The 20,489-nt window shown below is 43.7% G+C and overlaps 1 protein-coding gene across 3 annotated transcripts in view; it reads left to right on the plus strand.

Annotated features, from left to right (window-relative positions):
- robo3 (roundabout, axon guidance receptor, homolog 3 (Drosophila)) overlaps positions 1-20,489 on the plus strand; it is a 79,277-nt gene that overhangs the window by 51,350 nt on the left and 7,438 nt on the right. For 2 of the 3 annotated variants that reach the window (XM_068331011.1, XM_068331013.1), the window contains exons 8-21: positions 1,689-1,860; positions 4,374-4,579; positions 11,823-11,904; positions 13,169-13,337; positions 14,868-15,034; positions 15,104-15,225; positions 15,302-15,518; positions 15,969-16,093; positions 16,170-16,365; positions 16,751-16,993; positions 17,086-17,125; positions 17,192-17,334; positions 17,675-17,998; positions 19,327-19,465. In XM_068331011.1, coding sequence (XP_068187112.1) covers positions 1,689-1,860; positions 4,374-4,579; positions 11,823-11,904; positions 13,169-13,337; positions 14,868-15,034; positions 15,104-15,225; positions 15,302-15,518; positions 15,969-16,093; positions 16,170-16,365; positions 16,751-16,993; positions 17,086-17,125; positions 17,192-17,334; positions 17,675-17,998; positions 19,327-19,465 — 2,345 coding nt within the window. The remainder of the gene's footprint in view (positions 1-1,688; positions 1,861-4,373; positions 4,580-11,822; positions 11,905-13,168; positions 13,338-14,867; positions 15,035-15,103; positions 15,226-15,301; positions 15,519-15,968; positions 16,094-16,169; positions 16,366-16,750; positions 16,994-17,085; positions 17,126-17,191; positions 17,335-17,674; positions 17,999-19,326; positions 19,466-20,489) is intronic. The other variant, XM_068331012.1, reaches the window with a different exon arrangement.

Genomic DNA, 20,489 nt, shown 5'->3' on the forward strand with positions numbered 1-20,489 from the left:
CGTTATCAATTGATCTTCTTTGGCAGACTCAAAGTCACTCCGGATATTTATCTGTGTTCTCTTTCTGTTCTTGACCGATCACAAGAAGTTTCCCTCAGAGATAGACTGAATTCGCTCTCTGGTGAGTCGTCATGTTGTTATATAACATGATTCAAAACCGGATTTTCACTGACAAACCCAACCAACGTCAGTTACATCTATCGATGTCAATGGCAGCCAGTGACTACGAAAAGAAACCCAAAAGTCACGAGACAAGCTATGTTTTTACGTATGAACGAGGTGCAATCTCAGCTGATGTATCCATCCGCCAACAGGAGCCAAATAATGAGATCCGGTCTCAGCTGATGTTATAGTGTTGCTGCTCTGGAGCACGACTCGTATGTCGGTTTTTCGCTTGTATGTGGAACACAAATATGGACAGAACAAAGGCTGGAATCTCAAATAAGTCACACACCGAGCAGCTCGTTCTACCGTATATAAATAAAACACTTTTTTAATTTAAATGTGTGGGTTCTGACACACACACACACACACTCACACACACACACTCACACACCTTCCTGTGTGGGGGATGAAGAAGAGAATCAACCTTGACGTTTCAAAGCTGCAGTAACTTGTTCTTAAGGACACCTCCAGTGTCGTTCGTCATGATTAGGACCAAATGTTTCTCCATCATTCGTTAAGGAGTGTTTGTCTTCACTCACCTTGTTGTTTGTCACATTTAACCTGGATTCAGGATACATTTAGATGCGCGCTCTATTAAAATATCATCATGTTTCCACACTTTTCAAACTGGAAGAGGAACAACAGTGTAAAACAGGTGATTATTTGATCATACCAGACTGGAAGGTGTTGTTTGGAGCCTGATGCCTAAACTATTTTTACAAATAATTTAGCAAATTTATTCCAAGATCTGGGCGTGTCGTACAAAATGTTTTGAATATATTCAGCTGGATTGGAAGGATGGAAAAAGTCACCAACCTAGAATGAAACAGAGGCAAACAAACCTGAACGGTGAAACAAAAGTAAATAAAGTAGAACATTTGTGTTTTTTGTGCTTGAATTAAATAAAGAATGAGACCTGTGTGTGTCTGTCTGTACAGTATATGTGTGTGTGTGTGTGTTTGTGTGTGTGTGTGTGTGTGTGGGGGGGGGGGGGGGTTGTGCATGAGTAAGTACGTGTGTCAGAAAGGGAGAGCGTATGATAAGCGATACAGCCGGCTGGAATGCGCTGAAAGGCCTGATGGGAGTGCGTGGGCGCCTGCGGCGGGGGCTCCCAGGTAGAGATTAACAGGGGGTGAGTGGGATTGGAGGACTTTGAGAGAATGTGTGGGAGAGGGAGGACAAGAGTGGAGGAAAAAGATAAAGAGGAGAAAGCGTGACGGCAGGGGAGGAAGCATGTCCGTAGAGTGTCTGGTATTGTGGCCGCCTTTCAGGGAGATGATCGGGAAATGGAGTTATTTCACAGCGATGTGTGGAAAAGGAGAGAAATCAGATCTGACATTTACTGTAGAAAACATGTCCTAACGGCTAAAGCTTTACAGGACTGGAATGTCTTCGGTGCTCTGCTCTCTGACAGCCGTTAGTGACGATTTGAAGTCTCCAGATTACATTAATTGATCAATCGACCATCATTATTAATAGAGCTACATAAAGATCAAATAATCCCTGATGCTCTTCTCCTGCAGATGTTGCTGTTCCCCATCCAGGAGCCGTCCCAGTCCGGCCGCTTCTCCGTGTCGCTGAGCGGCGAGCTGACCATCACCGACGTCCAGGTGGAAGACTCCGGCTACTACATCTGTCAGGCCATCAGCGTGGCCGGCAGCATCCTCACCAAAGCCCTGCTGGAGGTGGAGAGCAGTGAGTGTGAACACACACACAGGATGCTCACACACAGGATGTTCACACACAGGATGCTCACACACAGGATGTTCACACACAGGATGCTCACACGCGGTCCATGTTTGCTTTCCTGAGGGGTTTAAAGGCGTGAGGATGAAGACATGAGCAGGACTGCCTCGCCGAGACGACAGTGACATCTTGACATCATAAATAATCTGTCACTTCAAATCAAGAGAAATCCCAAAGTGTTCCTTCTAGCTTCTTCTTTACACTGCATTGGAAACTATTTTCTAAAAAAAAATGGCGTGTGAGTTATTTCAAGATTGGACCAAATTAGGGAGCAAATTTCCACAAAATGTATTGTTAAACGTCATGTTGGGATGCACAAATTTTTTTTGAAGCGCATCCCAGGGATGCACTGCTTTTTGTGGTAAAATTAACTCAAATGTTGGTAATGTTGATATTTTTTGGTCTTGTGGGAGGAAAACATGTCTGAGGAACTTTGAAGTGAAACAAAACACGGGCTGTTACCACTTAATAACTATTTCCACCATGTTATCTGGATAAAGTACAGTAAACAGGAGCGGATTTATTATTTAAACGCTGTATAAAGACAGATATCACAGAGAGAGGGATGGGGAGGAGAGGTGAAATACAGAAATACATTTTCCCTTCTCCAGACTCTTATTCAATCTTAACTGATAAATACTTTCTCACAATCATCTGAGTTAGCCTCTCTCTGCCATGTGTGTCCTTATGAATCAGAAAAGCTTCAGATCCAAATGAAAACACTCTTCCTCCAAATGAGGCGGCAGCAGAGGTCCAGATCTGATGTCATCAAAAGAGACACCTGCTGATGGCTCTACACACACACACACACACACACCCACACACACACACACACACACACACACACACACACACACACACACACACACACACACACACACAGCTGACTGCGACTGAAGTGAAGCGGGGATCTGAAGTTACCGTCTTCAGCTTCTTTCAGTCGTTTATGAGCTGTGGATGTTTCTTCTTCTCCAAACCAAACGTAACTCTCCGAGCTGGGCACACACACACACACACACACACACACACACACACACACACACACACACACACACACACACACACACACACCACAGCGTTTACATTCACCATTGGACTTACAGACACAAAGGCATGGAGTACAACCATATATGTTCATGGGTTTGTTGGTGATGGAGCTGCAGCTGTGGGTGAGGCTGAGGACACAGGGGGGTCCGGTGGGGGACATTTATTAGTGGACACGTCTGACGTCCTTGGGGGATAATGCGGCTGACGTAAACACAGCATCCAACATCGATTCATCTGTTCTTTACATTCCCTCCAGCTAATAAAAGATGTCATAACATCGCGTCTCACTTCAGCCGTTTGTTTAGCAGAGTCTCGTCCAGATTTACACTCAGTGTGTTTGGAGTGTTAGCTTTGGTTTGTCTTGACCCGCTACACTCCAGTCCAGTTAAAACTACTGCAAACAGCTGGGGGGAACATGAGGATGATTAAATGGTTAATAATCATGTAATAAAATCCACAGGTAACTTATTAAACATACATGAATACAGCGTGGTGTTCTTATCAGTGCTGTAGTTGGTGGTGAATTGTGTAAAGTCATCAGTCCAACATGGTTCTCTGTTGTTCTTCTGCAGACCTGAAGGAGGCTGAGGCTGGTCGGGTTGTGTCATCTCGGTTTGAAGAGTTTTGTTCTTTCTGTTTTATATACCACACCACCATTATTCTAGCAATAGGGTGGTATATTAAACTCTGGAAACTGTTTGCAGGAGTTTGCATTTTCAAACTCTTTCAGTGAATGAATGGCCAAAAATGTAAAAAATAAATAAATAAAAAGCATCTGATAGGTTCTGTGTAATCCGCTAGAACAGGGGTGTTAAGATCATCTTCACTGAGGGGCCACATCAGCATCACGGATGTCCTCAAAGAGCCAGATGTAACTAATAAATGTAACTAAATGTAACTCAGTGTAATGTTAAATAAATGTTTAAAAAAATGTAACTTGAATAACTGAATTTATTACTTATTCAAGTTAAAAGTGTTTGTTTGTTTCTCTGTTCTAACATAAATCCTTTTAATCTGTCAGGTTATTAAACCCACAGAACTCCATCAATCAAGGATCAAACTATCAATCAATACAGAAAAATAACATCAGACACAAGTTAGGACGTTAACTTTGTTCACAACGTTTAGTCAGAGTTAAGATGGGCTTAAATACTGCATTGTGGGAAATGTAGTTTTCTTCAAACCACACTTTTAACCTATTTATTTTTAGACACTCTGACCTTTTATGCCCTCGTGGGCCACGTAAAATGATGTGGAGGGCCACATTTGGGCCTTTGGGCCTTGAGTTTGACACATGTCTGGTGTTATCATGTCAAAAATGGCTTGAGATTTTTTCTGTACAACTCATTGTGTTATTCCAGTGAATCAGATATTCCTGAACATAAACTTGAGCTGTTTATTCTCTCTTCCTGTAGCGCCTTCAGACCGCGTCCCACCCATCATCCGTCAGGGTCCAGCCAATCACACTCTAGCTCCTGGGTCCACCACTCAGTTACACTGCCACATCATGGGCAACCCCATCCCCAGCATTCAATGGGAAAAAGATGGCCAAAGAATCCTGGGAAACGACGCTCGGATCAGCTTGATGGAGAACGGGACGTTCCAAATCACCAACCTGCAGGTACGACTGTGAAACCGCGTTATTCATCACGACCAGTTAAACACAAACTGGAACGCTTTCAATTCACACTCCACTCGTTCTGACTTTTAAATTCACTTTTCTTTTCTCAGATGACCTCATTATATATTCATCAGCCTCTCATTTTTTTCCAGTGAACTCATTAAAATGCATTCATCACATTTATCACTATTTGCACATGAAACGCTCTGCAGTTAAAGCAAAATACACAGATTTGACAGAATAAAATGTTATTTATAATTACAAATAAAGCATCAAGCACTTGGGAGGATGTTCTTACAGTTCATTCACACGATGTATTTATGAGAGGAGGAAACGTGGAGAATGTAGCAAAACCACATTTGTGGGGCGTGATCGCCATGATAATTAGCATACGAGGCCATTAGCAGTCATTAGCACCGCCTTACGCGGTGGTAATAAAATCCTTTCTGCCCAGAATTCCCTCCTGGGGGGTGAAGCAGCACCTGAGGTCACTGCGGCGTCTGTAGGACTCCAGGAGGCTCACACATTAATTGATTGTGGGTTTTCAATGATTAACGATCGCTGAGACTTGAAATTAAATCCTCAATGCATCACTGCTAGTGAGGACTCTCTCCTTCCAGAGGGGGGGGGGGGGGGTCACGGGGAGACCGACGGAGGAGCCGGACAGTAAAAAAGCCTTTACTAATAAAAGCCTTTAATTTTCTCAAAAACCAAGTGTGCACCTTTAATCCAGTGCGCCTTATATATGAAAAAGGTTTTACAGTAGGCCACACGTTGAAGGTGATCCTTATAGTCCGGTGCAGAAAATACTGTCAGCTGACTTAGATGTGAGCATAGAAGGATACGTTTATCCCACGTTCATGTCAAGCAGGAGTTAAAGGGAGAAAGTGGGCAGTTGAGAGCCCCTACGTGGAATCGCTTGTTTAGAGCCCATTTTAATGATAAATAATAATATAATAATAATTTTAAACTGTCAGGCCTCGTGTCGAGGTTCTCTGTGGACGTCGGTGGTTTTTGATCAGATTCCAAACAGCTGTTATTTGACTTTATTGGTTTAACATCCAGATTTACGTCTTTGGATCTCAGAGATGAGGTCCCTGAATAATTTATTCACTTTTTTTTTCTACACACTTGTGTTTCTACAGTTCTCTCTATTAAAAGAAGCATCACAGTTTAAGAAATACTGCAGTTGTATTAGTTTTAGAAAGAATTCTATAGACTGAGTTTTGAAGTAAAGTCATTCCGAAGCTGGATGAGTTTACATTTGTTTGTGTGTTTTTTTATACATCCATCTATAATCATCAGTGTTGAGGTAACGGCCATAAAACAGCTTTTAATTACATTCCGCAGTAACAAGTTTACGTATCGGGCTAGTCAAACGATTTCATTATTCTTATTTTCTACGTCAGGTGATGCATTACTTCCTGATTACCCTCATTTCCTACTGTAAACATCAATCACAGCTTCCTGTGTTTCCCTTTGAGCAACACCCTCCTGCTTTAATGCTCATTACAACGGGAAGATTATTCTCAAATGAGACTTTATGTAGCGTAAAATTACTTTAATCGATGGTAATATTATGGTAACAAAACATACCTTTAAAAAAAAAAACACTTATTTTTCAGATAGGGGATTTAAACATTCTGGTTCTCGTCCAGAATTTCCTACATTTACATAAATAAAAGTGTTTTGTTTCAGTCGGGACGCTTTAAAATCTATCGCATTTATCAGTTTGAAGGAACCGTCCTTCTTCTGGGGGCTCTGCTGGGAATTAACTCCAGAATGCAGAGGGAAGCTGATTAAAGACCAAACACTGAGCGGTGTCTTCCTTTTGCATCATAGTTTTAAAAAATGAGACACATTTAACCCAGAAATCATCATTATAAATAAGTCCATTTTTGCGTCAGCCCCCGTTGGGAGACAGATGGTGCGTTTGGTCCCCGTGCCCCCGGCCCCTGTTACCCCGGGATCGCTGCCAGACGCAAACACTGTCCAACGCTGGTGCCAAGACGTCCTGGACAGACGGGAAGTGTGTGTGTGTGCGTGTGCGTGTGTGTGTGCGTGTGTGTGCGTGTGCGTGTGTGTGGTTAAAGAGGTTTTCTGCTAAACAGTCGATGAAGACGAGGGGTGGGGTCGTGTCTGAGGATACGACAAAGTCGCTAAAGGATGAGAGGTGAACCCAAATAAAGCCTGAGGAGTGTGAGGGTCAGCATGAGCTGGAGAAACCAGATTACAGCTGGTAATCAGATTAAAGCAGGAAATGGAGTTCTTGTGTTGACTTTGAATCGTGGTGTGGTCAGTAATCACATTACAAGGCTCTGACATCATCATCATCATCATCCTCAACCTTCTGTTGATTACCTTTTGTTCAAACGGACACCCCAAATAACCAGATACAGCGGTACCCCTACTTACAAAATTCATTGGTTCTGGAAGAAAATTTGAAAGTAGGGACGGATTTTCCATGCCAACACCCTAATCTGTTCCAAGCCCCCCAACATTCAGACATAAATGTTTTATAAAGCATAAAAATGCATCAAAACATGTAACAAATACATGTTACTATTAGATTATTACACAATAAATGAGAGTTGTGTATAACGTAAAAAACAAAGAATAAAGAATAATAATGTCGGTCATTTACCTTTTAACTGCTGTCCTCATTGTTTTTTGCCCTCTTTGGTTCATGCCCTCTTGCCCCCCCATGAACAACAGAGTGAATTCCAGTCCTCCTCCTGAACTTCTCCAACCACCCACGCGACGCCTTAAACTCCTTAAACTTCCTTTAGTTTTAATAACGTGGTGATTGTAGATGCATTACGGCCATATTCTTTGGAGAGATCAACCAAACGCATCCCTTTTTCAGGCTTTTCTATCATCTCTTGATTTGTTTGTACGGACAAAAAAACTCTTTTCTTCGTCTTTTCTTTTCCTCTTTTCTCCGTCACTTTCTTGGGGTCCATAGTGAATACTCTAAAAGTTAATATATTTAATAAAAAATAACAGAACACCTCATGGGTCGAGGGCTGAATGAGGAGGACGCTGCATAGACACCGATCTAGCTCCACACAGAGGTCCCTCTGAGCCAATGGGATGCCAGGATGCTAGGTAATAACCAATGGCAGAGCAGCTATAAGAATGTTGCGTTCAGGAACCTGTGGGAGCTGCGAGTATCAGCCCATACTGTATTTTTAACTTTCGTAACACGAAATTTCTTTCGTAACCAGAGGCAATGTTTTCCTGTGGAGGCGTTTCGTCAGTAGAGGTACCCTGTAGTGCGACTGAGGAAAGAAGACGGGGTAACGTCCCCTCTGTGGGGCCGTCACGTGGTCCCAAATGTCAAAAATGTAATCAAGATACGATGAATAAATAAATATTCTCCCATTCCCTCTTCAGCTGTGGAGCTTCTCCCTCTTCCCTTCTCATCTTACCCCCCCCCCCCTCGCCTTCATCCATTTTTCAGCAATCTGTTTCTCACGCCGCCCAGAGCTACCGGCCTTGATTAATAGTCAGGTGTCTCGCCTGTTTACCCCACCCGCTCTCTGTGCCAATTCCCCATCCACCAATGGAGCACCGCCATCTGGGGACCTGCCCCCCCCCCGCCCCTCAAACAGACGCACCATCAGCCTGGCCCCCGTGGGTCAGCTCAAGGTCGGGGCTGATGGAAAGAAGGGGCGGAGCCGCGTCGACGGGGATGTCCTGCAGGTCGGAGAGTTGCCTGCCCCCTGTTCTGCCTGCCCCCCGTTCTGCCTGCCCCCCGTTGTGCCTGCCGCTCCGACAGGCCACTTAGGCCTGACTGATTTCTCTGCCGGTGTTACTGATGAGTCGGCCCCGATGCAGGGAAGGAATATGCGCACGACGTTCAGCGAGGCATTACTCACCGTGGCCCCCGCCCTGCACACCCCCCCTGCATAATGTATCAGGTTATCAATGGAAGTAATGCGGGCTGTGTTTGCAGAATAAGTGAATAGGGGAAGGGTGATTGTGTTTGTGGTGCATCGGGGCTGCATGCAAATTGATGAACTAAAGAAGATGAAACATCTTGTAGTAAAACAGATAAAATTAAAAAAAATCATTAAAATTCCCCATAACCCCCCCCCCTCCCATACACACACACACACACACACACACACACACACACACACACACACACACACACACACACACACACACACCTGTGGTGCTGCAGGATCCTTCACAGGTGCAGCTTCTATTAAACCTCAGCCGCGCCCTTTGCCCTCCCAGCATACGGTGGGGGCAGCTAACCTACCTGGAGCTCATTGATTCCCTTTGACACCAGTTGTGTGCAGATTGTCCACATCGATTTCTCACCACAGCACATTGTGTGTGTGTGTGTGTGTGTGTGTGTGTGTGTGTGTGTGTGTGTGTGTGTGTGTGTGTGTGTGTGTGTGTGTGTGTGTGTGTGTGTGTGTGTGTGTGTGTGTGTGTGTGTGTGTGTGTGTGTGTGTGTGTGTGTGTGTGTGAGAGAGACCTCATCCGATCATTGAACACGTATGTTTGAAGCCTTTAGTCTTTTCTCGTTTCTCTGCATTAAGGCCAAATCCCACTGCCTCTCTGTAACCCTACCTGGGGTCGGGGCAGGGGGCAGGACTGGATATAAGGCAGCTGTACACCTGAATACCCCTCACATGCTGTCAGCGTGAACTCGAACATGTTTCCTGAACACGTTTGTTTCCACAGATGTTCCTCAGAGCTAAATCATCACATCACAACAGGAATAATTCAGCAACCAAAGATTAGGATTAGGATTGAGGACATTCTTTTACAGATCAGATCAGGGCTCATCACACACTCGCTTCACTTTAATCTGAAGTTTATTTCTCCAGCCTAAACAGCACACCTGTGTGCAAAGTCAGGTAGAGCAAATCAAGTCAAGATGTCAAGCTACGTTTTTGCTGTTTGATACAAAAGGAAGATTTGTCCTCATAAAATCTGCCTGATGGAACGTAATTTACTCTTATTTAAGGGTTCTTGTATGCAGGTTGTTTGCATCTTAAGCCCAAGTTCTCCTGGTGCAGGTTCTAAATCTGGGGCAGAATGCATCAGGAAGGGAATCCAGCATAAAAAACTGACGGTTCACCAATCTGGATAAAAGAAAAGATGTAATACAGAATTTGTTTTTTCTTTCAATGCATCAGATCTGTCTTAATTTCCCTTCAGGGATCAAACCAGTATATAAAAAAATGTATATATTTTTTCCACTACTTCAGACCAATCCATAGATATAAAGTTTGTTATGTTTTTTTATTATATGTTTATTTATGAATATGCTTATAATATATGAAAAATATGTAGTTATAATAGAAGTCAATTGGACCATTTTTGACCGTTTTAGGTATTGTGTGTACACAGTGGAAAATCTGCTATTCTATGCACTTCCAATGACAGGCATGAAGGAATTTAGAAAATAAAGATGAAAGAAAATTACTGGCAAAATCTCATATTTAGACTTTTAACTGATTTATTGGGAGAGAAACACACAGACAGCGTTTTGTCACTGAGGGCCGTTATAAATCTGAACTCCACCCTTAGAATAAAAACATGAAATACCAAAAACAGAAACGAAGAAAGATTAACGAACGACTGGGGGGGGGGGGGGTCAGAGAAACGAAAGCAACAGAAATAACTTGAGAGGCACGTCGTCGCTGCTTTGAGACATTCAGCAGTGCAGAAACTCCCAAAATCACCCTCAGTTGTGAGCAATTCCACAGCCCCTGTAGCCGCTGGCTGGCCTCCCCAAAAATGAAATGGCCAACATTCACACACAAGCACATATTTATCACACGTCTGATCACAGCCTGTCCAGAATGCTAAGTAGCTGTCGGCCAGAAACACTTGGCCCCTCAGAACTCTCCAGACCTCCAGCTGGTCATTAAGATCAGCGTTCTGATCCGTCTCTTCACTCTCCTCCTCTGCTGTGTAGCAACACAAGAGTCACCGTCTTCAGCTTCCGCGTCAGATGGGTCCGCCGAGAATAAACCGTTTATAAAAGACACTATAATTAACACGTCTGACAAACTTTTCAAAGCAGGAGCAGGACGTTAAAACAGGTGTTTTATGGTGTTTTTCTTAATGACGATGCACAGATTGGAGCAGAATCAGTTTATCGTTTTACAGCGATCCCTCGTTCCTCGCGGTTAATGCGTTCCAAGAAACACCCGCTTAAACGAAATTCCGCGATATAGCGATAAACTATTTTATTATTTATAGTAATTTAAACCACCCCCCCATACTGATATTAAACCACCTTCTATCTGTATTATCTTTAAAACACTCTGATAGACTGTTTAAAGCACGTTAGTGTCTCATGGAACGTAGTGCACTTCTGGATGCAGCCAGCCAATAGCATGCGTGTATGGTATCATGTGACTACCGCGATAAGGCGAAACCGCACATGTTGATGCGCGAACGCACCAGGGATTACTGTATTTGCAACTTTAAACACTCTTTGGTCCCCAAACTGTATTTTACTTTAAAAGGTGTCCTGAATCCGATGAAAGTTAGGTTTTCTGATCAAACTCCAGGATGTAGAAAGAACAGTTTATATTTGTGATGTAGCCTCACATTCAGGATATATAAAACCAGATTATATGACCTCACAGCCCAGTATGCTCACCGGTCTGAGCAGTCACATTTTCTTCTTTACATTATTATATCTGTCGACGCTTCGGTGCTCGTCCCTAATGTCAGTGATATGTGCTCAGCCTCCAGCAGCAGGGAGAGGCTTCATCATCGAACTTTATAGACGTGAAAAAAAACCAAAAAGTGATTGAAAGACTCTCAGAGAGTCGAGTTAAACGAGTCTTCTTCTCATTTCAGACTAGTAGACTTTCTTCAACCTGAGCCGGTACTTCCTGTCATCAAAGCGTCGGTCACAGGACTCAGGGACGAGGCGTCACAAACCAACCAAGTGTTTTCAGCCTATCGTCACCATGGGAGCTACAGGACGCTTTACGTCGCTACTCAAAGCCTGATTGTAGTTTAATATGAAACTGGAGTCGTTCAGTCAGCTTGATGTGAATAACAGCCTTCAGCTGTCGGCGCCTCACCGCTGCTCAGTCTGCTGAGAGCAAACATTCTGGGTTGAGAGATATGACATTTAGTCTCAATCACCGTTAATGGGTGCATTAACACAGTATCACACACACACACACACACACACACACACACACACACACACACACACATACTAAACTAATGATGCACATTTCTCTGTTGCCAGGAAACGGACTCTGGGGTTTACACCTGCCTGGCCTCCAGCTCCAGCGGAGAGACGAGTTGGAGTGGAGTGCTCACAGTCAAAGGTAGACTTAAATACATGCAAATGGAGGCGCTAAGAAGGAACAATGAACAGCAGCACAGAGATATAGACGTTCAAAAAACCCACCCATCCTACAGGAAATAGAAAAGTCCCAAACGTTCGTCCTCCTGCTGTGTCGATGGTGATACAAGTTGCTGTGTTACACTTTTACTGTTTTAATTAACAAATGATCAGTTATACAGAGTGACTGCAGATAAGGAAATCTGCATACTCACTGAGAAGTAATTCATTTTGGATCCGTCTGTAAGAAGTCAAACTAACAAGATAGCTGATTTAATTAAAACAGATTTTAACAACATATGTCAGTCATTGCGTCTCAAGTTTTATTTAATCCTCTAAACATCTTTAAAGTTTCTCAGCAGAACATGAAGACAAAAAAACTTTTTGCAGCTTAAACTTGTTGTATATCACAGTCTGACCAGCTCATTATTTACAACAGTTCTGAGATCAAATCTTTATTCTAGTCTCAAAGCTCAGATTTTTAGCCCACATGTGGATCCGACCTGGAGGTGCAGGGAATCTGCACACACATGGAGCTCATGAAACAGTAATTTCATATTTGTTTCTGATTATAATTTTACTTTTTTTTTTAAAAATCCCCATCTTCTTCAGCTGTTTAGTGAAATGTCAAAGTCTTGTTGTTTTTTTTGTGGACAAAGAAACGTGACTGAATTGATCCTCTTCCTCCTCCGGTCCCGAGGCGGGAGGAAGAGGCGGTTACTGAGCAGATTGTCATTCTAAATGTGTGTAAACCCACGAGTTAAGCACACATTTTATCCCTCGATACATAAACATTAAGTGACGTTACCTCATTTGAGTCGTAATGACTTGATTCTCAGCTGAAAGCGTGACTGAATCTCAGCGCTTTGTGAGTCGATGCCCTTTTTATTTTCTCCACATCCCATCAGGCTTTAGTACATAAAATATTTGAAGCCATAGAGACTTCATTAGTGGATTTAAATGGAAGAATAGGAGCTTAACAAGCTGCTCTGATGACATCTCAGGGTCTTATTTGACTATTATCTGTATAATGGATAGTTAGGATCTTATGGTTGTCGTGAAAAGCTGTGAGGAGCTCATCCTGTGGTGATAACAGGATTGAACGGAGCGCGTTGTGATTGGTGGAGGGACACCAGAGGCCAGCGTTGAGTTTGATCAAACACGAACCATCTCTGATTGGATTAGCTCTCAGTCTCTCACCCGTCTGTCTTTCTTTCCTCCTCTTCCTCCTCTTCCTCGCCCTTCAGAGAGCGCCGACCCTTCGGTCGCTCAGGCCACAGAACCTTTCCAGTTGCCGGGTCCGCCGCACAAACCCATCGTCACCGACGTGTCCAAGAACAGCGTCTCTCTGACCTGGCAACCCAACGCCCACGAGGGAGGGGCCGCCGTCACCTCCTACATCATCGAGGCCTTCAGGTGGCTTCAGATACACTTTATTTCTATAGAACAATTTAAGTTAACACGAGGTGTCCAAAGTGTTGCACAGTCAATAAATTAAAAAAAACACAACAGACGCAGCATAAAAAACCTTTAAAATAATGGAATTACATAGAATATCACATAAAAATCCAATAAAATAAAACCGGAAGTAAAATCTGATAAAAGCAGTTGAAATAATATGAAATAATATACAAAATCAACACTTCCCTTGTTTTTAATGAGACTCTTTCTAGATTTTGAGGCAGACGACATGAAGGTTTCGCTTTAAAACAGTGAAACACGTTGACTGACGTCCAGACTTCTACAGCTTCCTGCATTCATTAAGTATTCTTGACGCACAGTGTAATCCCAGTTCACATGAAACCCCTTCTGAATGAATGCGTCCGGTATTTTGTGGTTAATCCAGACGTTTGTGGCAGAACGGAGCTGCAGGTGTTTCCAAATCATTTTACAATCAGGAGACAAATGTTTCTGTCACAGCGGTGGCCAGTGAACACGAATATCCAGTTTAATTCTGTTTTGTTTGCTTCATTCAGTATTAATAAGTCATCTTTTTATGTTGCTATAAGTATGTCAAACATCACAGTAGAAAATAATATCTAAATAATTTATTCTGAAACATTATATGATCCTCTGTTTATAAAAGTCTATAATTTTCTGTTTCTGTCTTCTAATCTGGACTCAAAGCTACACGTCTTTCTTTATAAAAAAAAACCCTCGGCTGAAATTTATGTGTTTATAGGCTCAGATTATCGTCTTCATGAATCGTTAATATGAAATAAATTCTCAAACTCATTTCCAGGAAGATTTCATACTCATTTATAATTTAAGTTATTTTTTTAATCAAATCCAAATTCCTGTATTTATTGTGAAGAAAATGTCCAGTTATTTCCAACAAAATCTTTTATTCTTCCAGTATTTTTATTATCATATGAAATTAATTTGACTGGATTTAGTTTTGAACAGAGAGCAATTGGGTTTTGCTGGGAAGGAAGGAAGGGAGGGAGGGAGGGAGGGAACTAAACTCTAAACTAAACTATAAACTAAACTAAACTAAACTATAAACTCTAAACTAAACTATAAACTAAACTAAACTAAACTGAAATAAACTCTAAACTAAATTATAAACTAAACTAAACTATAAACTAAACTAAACTCAAAACTAAACTATAAAAACTAAATTATAAACTGAACTAAACTATAAACTAAATTAAACTCTAAACTAAACTAAACTCTAAACTAAACTAAACTCTAAACTAAACTAACGTGATGGATCAGTTTCTTGACTTCGCAGCGTTTTTCCGTTACTTGTTCCTTAAATGTTTCTCAATGTCAAAAGGATGAAACGCATTTCTCATTGTTTTGTGTTCTGCTCTACTCACATTTCTTAACTTGCAGCCTTTTTGCCCCCCCCCCCCTTACCCCCTATGAAAGGTGGTTCCTGTCTTGGATTTAGGATTGACTCTTATTGGTAAATAAGGTGTTTATTTTGTTCTCCTCTCTCAGCCAATCAGCAGGCAGCACGTGGCAAACTGTTGCCGACATGGTGAAGATGGAAACACACACGATCACAGGCCTCCTCCCCAACACCATTTACCTGTTCATCGTGCGAGCGGTGAACACCTACGGCCTGAGCGACCCCAGCCCGATCTCTGAGCCGGTCAGGACTCAAGGTCGGTGAACGCTGAATGAAACGTGACCTTTCAACCCCCTGGGTCTAAGAGGAGGTGTGTTTCTTTCAGACGTGAGTCCCACGGGTCAGGGGGTGGACCACCGACAGGTGCAGAGGGAGCTGGGGGAGGTGGCGGTCCAGCTGCAGGATCCGGTCACGCTGACATCAGCTTCTATTCGGGTTTCCTGGACCGTAAGCAGCATCCTGTGGAGCCTGGATTCCTTCAGGGAGAAGCGTGTTCTAAAACTGGTCTCTTGTCTGAGTCCAGGTCGACCGTCAGTCCCAGTTCGTCCAGGGCTACCGTCTGTTCTACCGGCCCACCGGAGGAACCTGGCACCTCCAGGACATCAACTCCCCCTCAGAACGCAGCACCGTGCTCTCCAGCCTCCTCAAAGGCACCGACTACGAGATAAAGATCCGACCGTATTTTGATGAATTCCAGGGGAAGGACAGCCGGACGTTGTCGGTTCGAACCCCAGAAGAAGGTGTGAAGGCTAAGTTCAGATTCCTCCACGTGAAAAGTCCTTGAAAACCCGTCTCTTCATTAGCCGCTCTGACACCACATGAATCACAGGAATGCTATCTCATATGTGGCTTAATTTTATGTCCATTAAAATTTGGGTTCATTTATATTTCTCTCTATTTTCATTAAGTTTTCAGCCTCCTCTCACTCTAGTCCTACAGCCTGAGGTCCACAGCAGCTTTATGATGGTTGATGTGAATTCTAGATTAAAAACAAGCACCAGACGGTTTCTGCCATCAGCTCTGAGTCGCCTAATCTCGCACAAAAAAGGCATCATTAACTTTTAAAATGTAATTCCCCTCCTGCAGCCGGATTCTGGACTCTTCTTTGGTTCAAATGTTCCTCACCGGTTAATAATTATTCAATTTATTGTCCTCACTAATGAAATATGTGTGTTTCCTGCCTCTGACAGTCCCCAGCGCCCCCCCCAGAGCCGTTACAGTAGCAACGGTGAAGCTAGGCAACACCTCCAGCATCAGCGTCTCCTGGGAGCCCCCACCCAGCCGCATGCACAACGGCGTCATCCAGGAGTACCGGGTAAACACACACACACACACACACACACACACGAGCACCCAGACACACATCTAACTGGTTCTGTGTCACGACAAAGGTTTGGTGCGTGGGGGGCGGCGGCGGCGGCGGCGGTGACAACCAGACTCGCTCCTCCATCAACAAGACGGTGGACGGAAACACACTGGCTGCCGTGCTGAAGGGGTTAACGCCCGGGGTGCTCTACCAGGTGGAGGTGGCGGCGGTGACGAGCGCCGGGATTGGCTCTCGCAGTCAGCCCGTGTCCGTCGTCCTCAGTGAGTCCATCATGACGCTGGTCCTGACTCATCAGTCATCATCTGTTCAGCCTGGTGCTGATTTTATCATTTAGATTTTTTTTGTATCAAATGGTGAAATAAGTTGATCAATAATGTTTACATTTTAAATAAGGCTGTTTTGATTTCAGGCAAATGGATGCACCGAAAACTTTTCTGTTATAGACTAAAAAACAATGTTAATAAAATGATAATTGATTGTTATAAATCGAACTATATTTCTTTTTTCCTTTTTTTTGTTCTCTGTAATATTATTTATAGGTGCAACAGAAAATAATTGAGAAGCACTGCTTTGATTTGACAAATGATCATTAGTTAGTGCTAACTAATAATAATAATAACTATTTATTTGGTAATTCTCCTCCAGAGGTACCACCTGACCAGCCTCCCGTGACGGGCGGCGGCAGCGGAGACGGCGACGGCGGCGAGGAGAGCAGCGTGAGCCTGGCGGAGCAGATCACTGACGTGGTCAAGCAGCCGGCCTTCATCGCGGGTATCGGTGGGGCATGCTGGGTAATCCTCATGGGCTTCAGCGTCTGGATCTACTGCCGGCGCAAGAAGAGGAAGGAGCTGAGCCACTACACGGCGTCCTTCGCGTACACGCCAGCAGGTGGGGATCTACTTCCTCTTCCCTTCATCCACAGACATGATGAGTCGATTCGTGAAGGATCTGTTCTCACCGCTCCTCTTTTCTCCTCTCAGTCGGGTTCCCACACGGGGACGGATCCGGCCTCAACGGAAGGTGAGTCATTATCTGGACTGTCTTTACCATCCTGCTTCAGGTTAAAGTAATCCTGGGATATCCCAGCAGGCCCGGCGTGCTGGGGGGGAACATGGGTAACTACCCCTGGCTGGCCGACTCCTGGCCCACCACCAACCTGGTCCACAGCGGTAAGGAGGCGGTGAACTGCTGCACCACCGCTCACGACACGGCGGAGAGATACTACAACGGTAGGAGGCGGCCTGAACCGGAGGGGTCAAGGGTCAAAGTGTGTTTTTGTCTTGTACTTTTGTTTGTGTTGTTTTCTTTTAAAAGTGTGTTGTCACACGTCCCCTCCCTACAATTAGGAAACAATAAGTCCCATTTCCAAGGTTAGGAACCCCCAGGGACTACCAGCACTCCGGTCCCCACTTCTGTGTGATCATTCTGGATCAATGACTTCTAAATAAAGTTGTTAAACTATTAGATGTGTTTTAGTTACATGTTTTATTTTGTTGTTGTTGTTGTTCTGCTGTTTGTTGGTGTGTAATTTAACTCCATTCAACATCTATTTTCTCCATCCTGGTTCAGACGCCGGGATCTCCAACTACCTGAACCAGACGGAGAAGTACAGCATGGGGGGCTCCACCGAAGGCCCCATCTACAGCACCATCGACGCCACCAGCGAGGACCTCCACAGCTTCACCTACGCGCAGCACGCCCCCCCCAACGCCCCGTACCCCCCCAATGCCCCGTACCCCCCCACCGCGCCGTACGCCTCCACCTCCATCATGCCCTTCACCAATCAGGCGCCGGCGCCGGTCCACGGCGGAGGCGAGCAGCAGGAGGACGGACACTGGATCACCCAGCCGGGGCCGTCTGGGGCTCAGTACGCCCAGCCAGACCGCTGCAATGGTGAGGGGGGCCCCCAGGGGCCCCACACAGTCTGTCTGTTAGATAGATTCAAACAAAGCCGTTAACAGTTTCCTGGTTACAGGATTTTCTGTTTCTCTATGAAGGAATGGCTTGTGGAGACGCTTGCCTCGGTCACATGACCTCCTTCTTAAAGGGGCCGCTCCGGCGGCTAAGACAGAACACATTACCGCTAAACTGAAACTAACAAACTAGAAAAACCAAGAAAAACAAACGTCTTTGGAAAGTTTCTGTCGCATCATTAAAAAAACAAAAACCTAATGAGGAGACAGAAGATGAACCTGCAAGTTCAAAGAAAAAAAGTTTTTTATGCTGGTCAAATCATTTCATTTTGTTATTTATCCTCCACACATTGAAGACCGGTCCACGAAAATATCCTCTGATGTTAAACCGGATTGTGGAGCAGGAAGAGTCAAAAACCAGTCATTTAAATCAGGTGTGTCAAATTTATTTTCACCGGGGGCCACATCAGCATCACGGCTGTCCTCAAGGGGGGCCAGATGTTACTAATACATGTAACTAAATGTAACTCAGTGTAATGTAACTAAATGTAACTACTCCTTAATGTAACTAATAAATGTAACTAAATGTAACTCAGTGTAATGTAACTAAATGTAACTACTCCTTAATGTAACTAATAAATGTAACTAAATGTAACTCATTGTAATGTAACTAAATGTAACTACACCTTAATGTAACTAATAAATGTAACTAAATGTAACTCAGTGTAATGTAACTAAATGTAACTACTCCTTAATGTTAAATAACTGAATTTCTGACTGATTCTAGTTCCAAACATTACAGTTAGACAGAAAAAACATGTTTGTTTGTTTCTCTGTTCTAACATAAATCCTTTTCATTTGTCAGGTTATTAAACCCACAGAACTCCATCAATCAAGGATCAAACTATCAATCAATAAAGAAAAATAACATCAGACACAAGTTAGGACGTTAACTTTAAAATGGGCTGAATTACTGCATTCTGGGAAATGTAGTTTATGGCTAAAGCACACTTTTGACCTCTTATGCTTTTGCGGCCCACGTAAATGATGTGGAGGGCCACATTTGGCCCCCGGGCCTTGAGTTTGACACGTGTGATTTAGATCATTAATGAAGAAAATACTCAGGTGAATAATCAGAAATAAATCATGTATCTGTGAACCCGGAGTTCTTCTTTCTTTGTCCTTTGACCCCCGTCTGATTCGTTCACTGTGCTCAGACTAAAGGAACTCTCTTCACGGCGGTGATCAGTCATCTTCGTTCCAGACGATCCTCTCCTGGTGAATGCTCGTGTTTCTCGTGTCTCCCAGGTAAACCCAAGCAGAAGGTGATGGGTAAGGCTGTGAAAACCCCGTCTCTGACCTGGATGGAGGCGCTGCCCCCACCTCCCCCCATCGGAGAGCTGGAACCGTGTGACCCCCCTGCAGAGCAGGAGGACATGGATTTAGGGTGAGTGAACCTCACAGACGTCCTACACGTCATCATTTCTGCCCACTGTCACGTCTAACACGGGCGTTAAACACGGAGCTCAGCCCCCCCACCCCCACCCCCCCTGCCTCTGGCTCTAACAACTCAATTACCTCGGCTCCGCTCGATGTTTAGTGATTAAACTGTTTTTCCTCCCCTCTAAACACGGTTAGCTGTGTTCCTCCTCTGCAGCCGAGCACCAGGTAACGTTCAGTTCCAGCGGCGATCCCCCCCGGCTGGAAACAGCCTCCTGCAGGCAGAGCCCCTTCAGCGGGAGTGGAGCCTGAAAGAACAGCATTCATGTTTAAACAGCCTAAAAGCTCCCTGGAACCCAGGGAGGTCACAGCAGCACTGTTCAGGAACACCTGGAAATAAATCCATTTGCATGTGTCCTTTAGTCTATGACACACATTTTTTGACAGGGACCCACGAGGGGCAGACGCCGTGGGTCCCTGGAACGCAAGATCACCTCCATTCAACAAAAATATTCACCATTTTTCCATTTGTCCACTTCAATTTCGAACCCGAAATTCACGAGACTCGTATTATTCTACAAGTCGCTTATGCTTGGAGGGTCCTGTTGGGTTTCTCTCCCTGTTAAAGCGCTTTGAGATGTCTGCTGATGGGATTAAGCGCTGTACAAATAAAGTTTGATTGATTGATTGATTGATTGATTATCACCACGCCTCCAAAAAAGATGCAACAGTTGGAGAAAAAGCGAGAGACAATGAGTGTTTTCTTGCATAAAACACAATCAAAAGTTAATGCAGAAAAAGAGACAGATAATACTACAGATATTACTACAGATATTACTACAGATATTACTACAGATATTACTACAGATATTACTACAGATATTACTACAGATATTACTACAGATATTACTACAGATATTACTACAGATATTACTACAGATATTACTACAGATATTACTACAGATATTACTACAGATATTACTACAGATATTACTACAGATATTACTACAGATATTACTATAAATATTACT

The sequence above is a fragment of the Antennarius striatus genome, chromosome 13, assembly GCF_040054535.1.
Source record: "Antennarius striatus isolate MH-2024 chromosome 13, ASM4005453v1, whole genome shotgun sequence".
Taxonomy (NCBI): Eukaryota; Metazoa; Chordata; class Actinopteri; order Lophiiformes; family Antennariidae; genus Antennarius; species Antennarius striatus.